The sequence below is a fragment of the Cydia splendana genome, chromosome 22 (assembly GCF_910591565.1).
Source record: "Cydia splendana chromosome 22, ilCydSple1.2, whole genome shotgun sequence".
Lineage (NCBI taxonomy): Eukaryota > Metazoa > Arthropoda > Insecta > Lepidoptera > Tortricidae > Cydia > Cydia splendana.
The window spans coordinates 11253889-11267998 of NC_085981.1; the positions used below are offsets into that span (position 1 = coordinate 11253889).

The following is a 14110-nucleotide window of genomic DNA, read 5'->3' on the forward strand; positions in this document are numbered from 1 at the left end:
TTGTATAGGATCCAGATTTCCATACAATCAGGATCCGTTTATGGCTGATAATTGTGGCAATTTTGTCACAATCGAGATATTTACCTATACACTTAAGTGACCTAAGTGGTAGATAATGACCGGTCTTAGTGTGGCAATAAAGTGAATTAGGATGACTTACGTTAGACCGGGCCGGAGGTTCCAGCGCTTCGTTTTCTATGGAAAGCACCAAGTGATCACTGATCAGATGTCATAGAAAATGAAATGTCGGACGCCTCGGCTCGGGCCTGGCCCGGTCTAACGTAACGGTCGGTTTAGGAGTACATACTTGTCGCAAGAGGTTAAGACGGATTTGGACTACGACAGGATAAATAAATTGTAGAAAACAATAATTTTATTAACAGGAACGTGAGTACATTTAATTTAATTACGTACTTAGAGTTAGACCAAGAAAGTCTGCAGAGATTTCGACAGCACACACAGTGCAGGTGTTATTTTTAAACGTCAATCTTCTATGAAATTATGACGTATAAATTACACTTGCACTGCGTGTGCTTTCAAAATCTCTGCAGACTTTTCGTGGTCTGACTCGACCTAAGATATTAGACGGACATTTTCAGATATAGGTGCCGTTTCCTATTTTTGAAAAACCATCAGCTTTTGGGTTATTTCTACTTAGAACGCAGCCAGTGTCCTGTGGGCGCAGCACGGTTCCATTTTTATCGTCTATCACTATGCGCGTCCCTTTCGCACTTACGTACTTGTTAGAACGTGACAGGCATGGTGACAAGGGATAAAAACGCGACCGTGCTAAGCCGCCTGGGAACAATGCCTCAGGCTAATTTAGGGCTAGATTTATGATTTATTTATTTTGTTATTTAATCTTGACGTGTCTTTTTATTACAAGTTTGGTATATAGGTTTGTCACAAATATAATCTTAGAATAGAATCATCGATTTAAAAAGAAAAAAAAGTGTCTGAAAATTTATAGTTTTTTGACGCATTTTCAATTACGGACATCCCGAATTTGGATGTGACACTGAGGACACTTCTTTCTTTGTTTTAATCAATAGTCATCACGATTCTGAGTCGAAAATAACCCAAGAGTTGTTAGTTATTCGAAAAAAGTAAATTGTGCACTTTTTTCTTAAAACCCCCAGATACTACTAGAATCAATAACAATGTCTTATATAGTAACAGCACCAGTCATGGGACATTTAAGAGGAAATTTGGAGTATTTATGATATTTCCCTTGTACATGTAAATGGTCTTCCGCTTAGCGTGTTAAAAGATGAAAGTCCTATCCGCCTTTCATGTTTTAGGCGTGTTGTATCAAAGATACTGCAATGAGTTTCCACATAATTAACAAATTAAAACTATGCTTTTTTTCTCCAGTCATGGACACCAAAGCTCCAGTAATGGGCCCCCGGTAATGGACGTGGATCCAGTAATGGGCCCCCTATAATGGACATTGCTCTTCTCAGTATAAAATTTTGAAATGGGGAATAAGTTATGGCAAAAAAATAAATTTTTGGTATAAGCTTTTATCGCTGAATGTATTTTTCTTTCCACAGCCAATTATTATTGTATTAGATTCATCGAGACAATTCTAATATACCCAAACACAATTAGTTAGGGTTTATTGCGATAAAGTTCCCATGGCCACCTCCTGTCTCCATCATCAGATCAAGTCCATGTTATCATAATATTGCATTGTCATCCGATTTGCATACTAAATTACGTACTTACACAAAATTTCAACTGAATCGGAAATCGAAAAGTGGGTCAAATTCAGCTACCAAGATTTGACCCACACTAACTAACAAGGCAAGTTAAATAAAAGTTTGGAAAAACGATATTAATTTATCCTAAGTCCGAGAATACCTCCTGGTTGACATATTTCGTAACTACATTTTACTTCTGTATTGTTTAAAACATAAAATTATGGCATGGCAAGCATCATTATGTCAATTGTCCCATCATAGGAGGTATGCAGTTTTACAGCTCCTATAATGGGATTGGGCCAAATACCACTATTTTTTTACATCTGTGGAGTCACAACATAGTGTGTTGTATACCTTATCTCATGGTAAATGCAATTAACAAAACACATTCTAGTTTTCATCAAGTATTAATTAATTAAAATTTAATAAATTAACTCACCTCTCTTAGCGAAGTTGTTAAGAATTTTTAATGATATTTTTTTTCAGTGGCACGACAACTTTTGGGTTGACGCACATTTCTTAAAAAATAACCGAATTTAATAAAAATTCAAACATAATCAGCTCTAGGACTCTTATTTATGATAAAAATATATCCAGTGTTTATAAACTACTTTTATATACTTATTTTAGAGGAATTGTGTTTTTTTGTCCCATTACTGGTTCCGTGTCCATTATAGGGTATACTACTATACATACTTAGTTCTTAAGCATGGTAGTATTTTCCTCATTTTCTTCAACTTTCTTGTCACTGAGGAACCGACCGTGGTTAAAGTAGTCTTCAATCTCCTGCAGAGTTCTGTCCTTAGTTTCTGGGAGGATGTAGTACAATACTACTAAAGAGAGTCCCATGGCTACGCCGAAGACAGCAAACGTTCCGTACACTTTTAGACTTTCTAGCATCGCGGGAGTGATCTTCAAAGCGACCATGAGACAGATAGCCAGAGTCAAGCCTGACATTGCCGATCCTGCCCCTCTATGGGCTACTGGGAACACCTCTCCAAGCAACGCTAGAGGTATAGGAGTACACCCCAAGTTTGCCAATAAAAAGTACAGCATAAACATCGACACAGGCAGCCAAGCTCGGTCCTTCGATATCACGTCTATAGCACTCAGGTAAAGGTAGGTACAGATGGCCATTAACACGGCTAATGATGATCCACCAGTGACAAACAGCAAAGTACGTCTCTTTAGCATGCGAACCAGCGCTGACGAGAATGTGGAGCTGACTGTCGTTATCAGATCTATGATTATTGTATAGTAGAAGGTTCTGGACTTATCTCCAGAGATTTCTTCGATGATCTGCAAGGCGTAGGCCGGGAAAATGTGCCTTCCACACGTCTCTAGCAAAATACCAGCAAAGAGTATTATGAGCAGAGGTTTCAGAAAGTCCTTTCGAGTGAACTTCTGCATAAAAATTACCACGTGCCTTTGGACGCTGGATTTCTCTCGTATTTCAGAAAGCCTCCGCCTTTGAGCATTGGCCATACTATCGTACTCGTTTCTAGAGTTTTGATCGCTACCGCGCAGCCACAACCACGCTTTCTCACTCTCATCAAACTTAAATCTAGCAGCCAACCAAGTCGGGCTTTCCGGCCAAGTGCAGACAATTCCGAACGCAATGATATGTGGCATTAGTCCGAAAATTGCAACAGTTCTCCAAGTGTAATAATGACCTACAATGTGAACAAAAGTATTGCCGACGCAGACGGCCGCAGTCTTGAGGTTTAGGAACATGCCCCGGAGCTGTGGGCTGGTGTACTCGCCGATAATGACGGCTCCTAAAGTGACGCTGGCTCCGGCGGTGATGCCTCCGAGGATCCTGCCAGCCATGAGCGTGGTCACGTCCGTGGCGAAGTAGATGAGGAGCCAGCCCAAGGTGCCTGGTAGGATGACCAGAGCCTGTGAGATCTTCCGGCCCCACAGCTCCATGAAGAAAGCGGAAATCAGGAAACCGGGAAAGCTCGCCAGGCCCACCACAGAAGCTGGAATGACGAAATTATTCTTAAAATTTGGGTATATTTGTATATGGATTAATGGGAGACTAGACAAAATGACAATCATTGATAGAAAACGCCAATCGAAACTTAAGAAATGGTCACGAGAGTCACATTAGTCCTGATACATTTTTTCTCTTCGTTTGGCATATATGTCGATGTACAATTGTCATCTAGGACAGGCCCCTTGATGTCCCATGGAATGTACACTAAGTAGGCAAAAATTATATCTTGTAACATTACAAGACCTGTCTCAGGTTACCGACTAAGAACTGCGTACCAGAAGAGATACATACCAAGCCAAGACATAGTGTCCAAGTCAGTCTTGATGGTGGAATCATCAGCCTTGAGCCCCGGCAGCAGGACGGCCGGGAAACTGAGGACCATGCCTTGTCCCAACATGTTCAGGAGTACGCCTGACACCGCCCATGACTGGAACAGAAGGGGTATTTGTTTTAAGACTTTGTGGCGTCTCCTCTAGCTGTCACTGTCAACGTCGTGCCATAATAATCTAACAGATGGCGTTAGGGAGCTATAACGCAATTAGTAAGAGACCTACATCGCGCTTACGGAGTTTTTGTCAGTTGCTATATATATAACTTTCGACCAACTCTCAGTGGACTTCGGTTCCCAGGCATAACACCCGCCTGGAGAGAGTACTCTCTCTTGCTTTTCTACCTTCTACATTGGTGACCTTCTACAACTTCACTTGATTTTAAACAACCTAACTAACCTACTTCTAATAGAAAGAAGTTAAGATATCTTAGAACTGTATTGACTAATTGGAATTTATCTGTATTCAAAAAGTTCAAAATGATGTTTGGTTATTTGTTTGCATTATTCAGCATGTCAGATTTCTGTAAATGTTGTGAAAATATTTGACAGAATACCAGCGATGTGGATTGCCGGTTACAATGCTGATGCTGAGCCACGCCTTTCCTGTGCCACGAAGATGGCTTCATAAAGTAATTATTACTTAATACTAACTATTATAGTTTTTAATAATTAAGTTGTTTAGCATGTTCTTATCTTGTACTTTCCTTTTTTGTTATCATCTGACGTCAATGCCATTTATGTTTATTTTATTTTATTTTATTTATTCAGGTAATTTCAACACAATCCATCATGTTGTGGGTATGAATAAAGAAATTATGTATCTATCTATTGTTATTTGTTTATATTTATGGTGTTTATGTTTTACAAGAGGGCAAAGTTGAATTCCTTATGTTAATTTTGATACCGTGCAAGCGAAAGATTCCAAAATTTAACCACGAGCTTATAGGCCAGTCAAATTAGAATTAATTCCCAGCAAGCTGGAAATCGTCTTAATACTTTCATTTGGATCTAAATTAGTGTACCTAATTCTATTCTACCTCCATTCCAGGAGCAAATTGTGGAAAAAATTTTGCTCTTTGCAGTTTTTTTCTTGTACCTAGTTCAAAAACGGTACGTTCGACGGAAAATTTGCTCTAATAATGATAAAAATTGACATCTGAGGATCCGAAAAGTACCTTAAAATGGATTCGTAGTCAAACAATGTAAAAAATGGCCGTTACTTAAATTTTTTTTTGGTACAATCGTGTTAAAATCTGTTTTTTTTACCAGTATCTGATTGGCAACCACCTTACTAGTATTGACATTGAATTTGACGGTGGGTTCCTTCTACATCGAGTGACTTTGTCAATCTAAGGTAAAATGTATCTCCCAAGGCTCCCAAAATTTATCCACACCTCCTGGGATGGAGCAAACTCAGATTATACGCATTTAGGACCAAATGAAGGTATTAAAATGATTTCCAGCTTGGTGGGAATTAATCCCTTAAAACGTTTTTTTTTATCTAATTTGACTGGCCTATTAGCAAAGGCTTGGTTTGTTGATTAAAATACAAAAACTATAAATATGCCTCTAAGATTTAAGGAATTCTCTCAATAGGTAGGTACCTCAAGAATTAGAACTGGATTTTGACAAAAATGGGGCTAATCTGGAACCATAATAATTATGAAGCCATCGGAGCGGCGCTTAAAGAAGAAAACTGGCACACAGTCACTAGTCATCAGCTAATGAAGCCGCAGAAGCCTTTTACTCCATATTGTCTAACCTAATTTCAAAACATTCTTCATGCAGATCAGTTAGTAATTCAAAATTTATTATAAAACCCTGGATGACTCCAGGCTTGATTAAATGCTCTAGAGTTAAGGACAAACTACATATCAATCACAGGAAACACCCCCATAATGAAATAGCCAAAATAACTTATACTAGATATATAAATTTTTATATAAGCATTTTACGAAAAACCAAGGATGATTATGACCGGAAACAACTTTTGGATAATAAAAAACACCCGAGGAAACTTTGGAGAATTATTAGAGACATATCTCACCTAAATCGGGATAGGCATACACCCCATGAACTATCCACCATCAAGCCTAATTTTTCTGACTCCCTAAATCACACCAATGAATTCTTCTCTTCAGTAGGCAAAAACCTAGCAAATGTTATACTCTCTGAAAAAAACAAGAGTGAGGCCACACTTGCGACTGAAATAGCCTTAACAAACTCCCCTCTTCGATCATTGTTCTTAAATCCTACCGACGATACTGAAGTAGAAAAATTAATCATGTCCTTAAACCCAGATTGCGCGTCCGGCATTGATAAACTAAACACTCGTATTTTAAAAATCCTAAAAAACTATATCGTCAAACCACTTGTACATATTTTTAACCTCAGCATTTCATCGGGTTCTTTTCCGGAGTGCTGGAAAGTAGCTGCAGTAGTTCCCGTTCATAAAGGAGGTGACAAGAGCCTCCCCGGGAATTATCGCCCTATTTCTCTTCTCAGCAGTCTGTCTAAAATACTGGAAAAGATTATTAATAATCAACTAATCAACTTCCTTGAATCAGAATACCTACTCTCTCAAAGACAATATGGCTTTCGGAAAAAGAGATCTTCTGAACAAGCCGCCACCTTACTGGTTAACCTTGTCTCGTCCTATCTTGACAGAGGAGAATCCTGCGTGGGAATCTTCCTAGATCTGGCCAAGGCGTTTGACACTGTCTCAATCCCGATTTTGCTAAGGAAGCTTGAACTGTTAGGCATTCGCGGTATCGCATGGAACTGGTTCCAAAGCTACCTTACAAACCGGAAGCAGTGTGTAAGACTCGGCACTTTAGTCAGTGATTCAGCCCCGATAACCTTCGGTGTGCCACAGGGAAGCGTCCTCGGTCCCACTCTATTTCTGATCTACCTCAATGACTTAATCTCTCTACCCGTCAGTCAGGCAGAAATTATCTGCTACGCAGACGACACTGCTCTGCTGTTTCACGATGTCTCCTGGGCTCGTTGCTTCGCGGTAGCAGAGACAGGTTTGACTGTGATTGCCAAGTGGCTCGCTGACAACCTGCTTTCACTTAATATTTCAAAAACAAAATACTTATGTTTTCATAAAACGGCCTCTTCTGCCCCCAGCTCGCGACCAGATCTCAAGCTTTCTTGTGGCAGTGCAGAGGATGACCCAGCTATTCACTCGAGTAGAGTTTTCGATGTGGTTAGTAATTGTACCACCGTAAAGTACCTGGGCATTACGCTTGATGAAAATCTTAATTTCAAAAAGCACATCGAATTGTTGTCTGCTAGAGTCCGAAAGGTTGTATTCATTATGAAGCTGCTACGAAATTCTGCTACGAGGGAGTTGCTTAAGCTTGTATACACTTCGATTTGTGAATCCATCCTATCATACTGCATTGGTGTGTGGGGTGGCTCCACTAGCTCTGCACTACTGCCTCTCGAAAGGACCCAAAGGTTTGTGCTCAAGGTCATGCTCGGGAAACCCGGGTTGTTTCCGACTGTTTCCCTTTATAAAGACGCGGATGTTCTTAGTGTCAGGCAATTATTAATCCTACGAGTTGCAACTCACGTGCATCAAAAAACTATAAACTCTGAAGAATATATTACCCTAATCCGTAATCGAGTCTTTAGAATTCCTACGCCCATCGTAAAAACCACATTCGCGAGGCGTTTTCCTAACTTCCTGCATCCGTATATTTACAATTCAGTAGTAAAGGCATGCAACATATCTGAAAAGTCTCCTCTTGAAGCAAAACTCATAATTAAGAACTGGTTGAAAGATCTTAACTATATTCGAACTGAGATGCTGTTGAAGGTCATCACCTAATCCCTCACGTGATAACCATCTCTGTAGCCTTACGCCTTACACACACTCGCACATACACACGCAAACACACACACACATACACACGCACCATTTTTTCATTCCTTTTTTCTTTCTTTGAATTTCATAATTTCCTTAATTATTAGTTTATTAGATTAGTTTCTTCTTAACCTTTTGCTTACAAATTGAAAACTCGGCTGCCACGTCACAGGCATAGCCTAGTGTGGGGCCACAGGATATATATATATATATTGTCAACAAGGTTATTTCAAATAAATATTATTCTATTCTATTCTATATTATACCTTACTTTTAAACAAAACAATATTTTTTCAAATACCTACTTAGGTTCACGAATGACGGAATTCTGAGGTAACAAAGATACACAAAAATAAGGTTGAATTGATAACCTGCTCCTTTCTTGAAGTCGTTTAAAAATACTTGATTGGGATAGGTAGGTACATATCTTGGTTTTCGGAGCAGTTTGGTAAAAAACCGGCCAAGTGCGAGTCAGACTCGCGCACGAAGGTTCCGTACCATTACGCAAAAACCGGCCAAGTGCGAGTCGGACTCGCGTTCCAAGGGTTCCGTACATTAAGTCCGACTCACGCTTGACTGCACATTTCTAATATGTTTTCCTGTCATCTATAGGTAAAGAACTATTTTGTGTATTTTTTTCAAAATTTTAGGCCTAGTAGTTTCGGAGATAAAGGGGGGAATGGTAATTTTTTGGCTATTTTCTTAAATAACTTCTAACTTATTTATGTTAAAATTATAAAAAAAATATATTTGAAATTCTCAAAATGAGCTTTTCATCAGATAAATAACACGATATAGTTTGAAAACTTTATTTTTTAACTTTCTCATTTACCCCCAAAAGTGGTGGTAAAATTCATTTGTTAACGTTACATGTCCGTCTTTGGGTCATAAACTTACATATGTGTACCAAATTTCAACTTAACTGGTCCAGTAGTTTCGGACAAAATACGCTGTGACAGACGGACAGACAGACGCACGAGTAATCCTATAAGGATTCCGTTTTTTCTTTTTGAGGTACGGAACCCTAAAAACGGCAAATAAATTACGTTTCTTTTATGGGAGCCCCACTTAAATATTTATTTTATTCTGTTTTTACCTAGTATTTGTTATTATAGCGGCAACAGAATACATCATCTGTGAAAATTTCATCTGTGAAAATTTCAAAATTTCACGGTTCATGAGGTACAGCCTGGTGACAGACAAACAGATGGACAGACGGACAGCGGAGTCTTAGTAAATAGGGTCCTGTTTTTACCCTTTGGGTACGGAACCCTAAAAATGGAGTATAGTCGCGCCACGGTACTTTTGGACCCGGAAAATTAACAAAGAATGAAAACATTCGAATCATTCATTTTGTTGATTCGGATTTTGGAAATTATTCGAAATGGCGGAGATGTGAAATCTCACAGAACTCAGAGCCACTAGTGAGTGTATTAACTACTAGTGGCTCTGTGAGCTGTAGACCTCGCGAGCAGAGTTTAAAACTGAATAAATGTATGGTTCCGTTGTTTTGAAGAATTTAGAGAATCTAATTTGACCATAAAAACTTAACTATCAATTGCTTACAAAATTCGGGAATTGGTTTAGATATGCGACCTGTAGAGTAGAACATATGGACATACGAAACAATTTTTGGCTAACAGGCCAGTTCAAACTTACACTGATATCAGAAAGACATCTAACTGATGTCATTTAGTTATCGTGCATTTCACTCGTTCTTGTCCGTACATGTATTGGCGCAAGCGAGACGCACGATGACTACTAAATAACATGATAAAAATATCATCCCGATGTCAGTGTACGGTCGATGCCCCTTAAGTATACACGTCGCCATACTAATTGTATAGAAAAGTGGATAGAGTTAGACCAAGAAAAGTCTGCAGAGATTTTGACAGCACACGCAGTGCCAATGTTATTTGTGCCAGTGTCAAAATCTCTGCAGACTTTTCTTGGTCTAACTCTACCTATGTTAGGAAACCAACATTACCTTTGAATTAACCTGTAAACTGCAACTAAGAAGCTTCGTGCGCGAGTGTGGCCCATAATTTCCGAAAATCATTTTTTCTTCGAGGCAATTACTCCGTTCTCATATTTTGCGTTGCCCATAATTTCCCGAAATCATTCATTCTCGGTAGCAATTACTCCGTTCCCATATTTTCCCAATGGTTTTCTTCCGCAATCGCCTATTTTTAATATTTTTAAATTAATCTTTTCCTTATAGTTTTCGTTCTTTTAAATATCTATGTTAATAGTGTAGTAATTATATTTGTTACTTGTAGGTATTTCACATACAACAAATATCAAAAACACTAAAATTAAAACATAATCTAAAAAACTACAAGTAAAAAACCAAACGCTGTCAGCCAATAACTCTAACCATACCTATCTCTGGGAGCAGATTCGTTTTTAGGGTCATCAAAAAAAAAAATAACCCTAATCTACCTATCTCTGGGAGCAGTTTCGTTTTTAGGGTCATCAAAAAAAAAATAAGCCTAACCTACCTATCTCTGGGAGCAGTTTCGTTTATAGGGTCATCAAAAAAAATAACCCTAACCTACCTATTTGAAAAAAACCTGGTTATTTTTACCACTAGCATTAAAAAAAAGAGAAAATGTGGAGATAGAGAATATTTAGTTAGTGAAAAAAAAACCTACTGGTTATTTTAACTACTGGGATTAAAAAGAAAAGGGAATAAATTGAGAAAAGGAAAATTTAGTTTATGAAAAAATGTACACGAAAAATTAAATAAAGCGAAGAAATTCCACTGGGAAAAAATGAGAACGGAGTAATTGCCTCGAAGAAAAAATTATTTGCGGAAATTATGGGCCATTTTAGCGAGGCGATCCAAATTAAAAGGCTCAAAGTCTAACTAACATTATTGTTAGTTAGACTTTGAGCCCGGGAAAGCGCAACGTACGAGCAACCTACAGCTAGTTCCCTGAGCCCAAGGTCGACCACTACCCTAGGCAATGTTAACCCCTGCGATTTATGGATGGTGACCGCCCATGCTATAAACGTAAGTGGAAATTGACTCCTGGAACAGCCATGCTCTTGAACTAAAACCGCTAAAAAATATTCAAACAAAAAATCAAACGAATACGCTTACCTCGCGCTTCGCGCTCGCTTGATCAATCAGCAATACGATGTTTAAGTGCAAAAAATAAATAAAAAAAATTGCATTTATTGGGGATCGAACCGGGTACCTATTCCCATATCCTTGCTTGTAAGCGTCTTTCCAACTGCGCTATGATAGCATTTAGATGAGCTGACGAAATTTGGTTACTTATTCTCGAGTAAGAATTTAAATATCTAATCTAAAGAGAATAAAGTGTATAGGGGACGTGCATGAACTATAGGGGGCAGCACAGGAGCCGTCAGATCTTTGGCGCGAAGCGTAGATGTGTAGTTTATGATTCCGATGTAGCACACGAGATGGCAGAACCTACTATGCACAAGGAAACGTACTTACGAGAACGGTAGATGGTAGCACTTGCTTTGGCAATGTACATGTGCACATATGTTTCCGATTCAGGCCACAAGATGGCAGGCCCTCCAACGCGCACGGTCCCTATAGTGGGCGTGCGTGAACTATAGGGGGTAGCATAGGAGCCGTCAGATTTTTGGCGTGAGGCGTAAATGTGACGTTTATGCTTCCGATGTAGCCCACAAGATGACAGAACCTACTATGCATAAGGAAACGTACCTACAAGAACGGTAGATGGTAGAACTTGTTTTGGCAATGTACATGTTTCCGATTCAGGCCACAAGATGGCAGACCCTCCAACTCGCAGGGTCCCTATATGTAGTAGAGGGTTATTGTCATACTAAATTTTGTAGTCACAGTAAATTTACTGCCATCCTTTGATACAGGATTAAAATGAAAATGAAAAATAAAATATCAATAAATGTATATATGTATGGATAAATGATTTTTTTTATTTTTAGAACGCCATATGATTTTGACCCATGTTCTTTTACTGATATGAGTAAAAATTGTTAAATATAAAATGGTGTCGCCATCTAGACGAGCATAGGCCAAAGGTATGGCGCCGTATATTCAAGAATCAAATTTTCTTTAAAGCGCAAAAAGCCATCATCTGTTGCAAAAAATAAACGAATGCGCTTAGCCCGCGCTTGATAAATAAAAAATACGTTTTTTTTTTCATTTTTTCAAAATAAAAAAATAAAATAAAAAACAACAATTGATACGAAATTTAAGTATAAAAAAATACAAAAAGTTATGTAGCAGCATACAATTACTGGGGATGGAACCAGGGACCTCCCTATGCAAACAAAAAAGCGAACGTTTGCAAAATACGCCATGATAGTTCTTACTAAAGCTGACGAAATTTAGCTACTCATTCTCAAGTAAAAACTAAATATCTAAATACCGCCGAAACCAGTGATACAAATTTTCTGAATTTTTGGCCATTTAATCTATAAACATATATCAAAAAGAAAAAACTGTTATGATATCGATACGACTATTTGTTTAGGTGACAGGTATCACCACTCCGCCATTTTTAAAAATTTCCAAAAACCGGATTGACAAAAAAATTTTATTTAGTCATAGAATCTGGTTACAAAATTTCATGAGAATCGGTTAAGAATTGCGACCTGTAGAGGAGAACATCCGGAAATACAAAACTAAATATCTAAATACCGCCTAAACCAGCGATAATTTTTTTCTGCATTTTTTGCTATTAACTCTGTAAACATGTCTCAAAAAGAAAAAACTCTTATGATATCGATACGACTATTTGTTTAGGCGCCAGGTATCACAACTCCGCCATTTTTAAAAATTTCCAAAAACCGGATTGACAAAAAAATTTTATTTAGTTATAGAATCTGGTCACAAAATTTCATGAGAATCGGTTAAGAATTGCGACCTGTAGAGGAGAACATCCGGACATACGAAAGCAAAATGCCCGAGTCAAAACGTAGACCTTCGCTTCGCTTCGGTCAATTAATTTTAGTAACTAGCATGTAGGTACTTTAAGTAAAAACTAACAGTGATTAGACTACGATTCATTTTGTCTATAAAATATTTGTATAAAAGTGTAAGTATTTAATTTAGTTTAAGACATATATGACACCATATGAAGGTACGCGGAAAAATCATGTCTAAACAGTTTTTTTTTGGAAAATGAGATTTTAATCTCAATGAAATATTTGTTACGGTTCAATTATAATTTGATTATAAATATAACACCTTTTTTTCACTCTTTAAAAACACCTATACACGAAAATAATATGGTTAGTTACATAATTACGTGTGTTGGTACATTGTTCCTTTCAAACCGCGATAACTCAAAATGTTGTCATAGAGACTGAGACGTTATTTCCGCGTACCCTTCATATGGTTTGCTGGTCATCCGCGATACAGGCCTGGCCTACGAGGACCCCTGCAATTTCTATGTTTTAACTAATATGCGCATTATGATTTATATCTAAAGGTGACAGTCCATTTCCAACGACAGCTGCACTACCATTTTACTATGGAAATTGACAATAACACCGACGCGGTTCGTACCAGTAGTGCAGCTGCGGTCAGAAATGGAATGTTACCATAACATAAACGATTTCTGTTTTCGTTTTTTATGCTTTAACTGAATTGAATTTACGCTAATAAGTGTTTGAGGAACTAACCTGTTTCACCGCTGGTGAAAACATCCCAAAATCTGATGAACATCCAATCCCGACAAACTCGCGTTCCGTTCCAAGGCAGAATGCCTATTTCAGATGATGATGGATGGTACCATTACCATTTATGGTTGGAAGATAAACATGATGCGATAATGTAGATTAGTTTATTGTCTTAAGGCTTTGATTACACCTTGTTTCACCGCGGGTCGAAGCGCACTGCGCCAATTCAGATGACATTCTTTATTTAAGGGGCTTCCTGGTAATAAGGGCCTTCGATTTGTAGTGCTCTTGTTTGTATCGCTTGTCGTTTAAGTACCGTAAAATGGGGTGAGTAGGGATTGCGAAGAGAGTCGGATTATGAATGGGGAGAGAAGGGATGACAGGGGGTAAGATGGTTTTTAAAGGCTACTGCTACCTAAATAATGTATTCCTATTACAAATGGAGCTATAGTAATATTCATAATAAAAAAAATCGATCCAACAACGTTTCAAAATCACCTTTGTATGAAATCCCATCTCACCCCAACTACAAGAGACTACGGGGTGAGGAGGGATTT

At 38.2% G+C, this 14110-nt stretch overlaps 1 protein-coding gene and 1 long non-coding RNA gene across 2 annotated transcripts; both read right to left on the bottom strand.

Moving 5' to 3' along the window:
- Window positions 1-351: 351 nt before the first annotated feature.
- On the bottom strand, window positions 352-1164 carry LOC134801543 (uncharacterized). Its single transcript, XR_010145688.1, has 2 exons — window positions 807-1164; window positions 352-653 (listed from the first exon to the last, which is right to left on the bottom strand). It is a non-coding gene; the product is annotated as an uncharacterized LOC134801543 (long non-coding RNA).
- Window positions 1165-2396: 1232 nt separating this feature from the next.
- Window positions 2397-13806, bottom strand: LOC134801404 (facilitated trehalose transporter Tret1-like). Its single transcript, XM_063773937.1, has 3 exons — window positions 13557-13806; window positions 3994-4129; window positions 2397-3685 (listed from the first exon to the last, which is right to left on the bottom strand). The coding sequence occupies exons 1-3, from the start codon at window positions 13578-13580 to the stop codon at window positions 2400-2402; spliced, it is 1446 nt and encodes a 481-aa protein (XP_063630007.1). The 5' UTR covers window positions 13581-13806; the 3' UTR covers window positions 2397-2399.
- Between the last annotated feature and the right edge of the window lie 304 nt (window positions 13807-14110).

Bases quoted from the DNA above. Each gene is read 5' to 3' on its own strand.
- LOC134801404 (XM_063773937.1), bottom strand. From the start codon at position 13,580: ATGTTTTCACCAGCGGTGAAACAG. The intron at 4,130-13,556 runs GTTAGTTCCTCA...CTTCTGTTCCAG, and splicing joins TTTCACCAGCGGTGAAACAG to TCATGGGCGGTGTCAGGCGT. The intron at 3,686-3,993 runs GTATGTATCTCT...TCGTCATTCCAG, and splicing joins GGACACTATGTCTTGGCTTG to CTTCTGTGGTGGGCCTGGCG.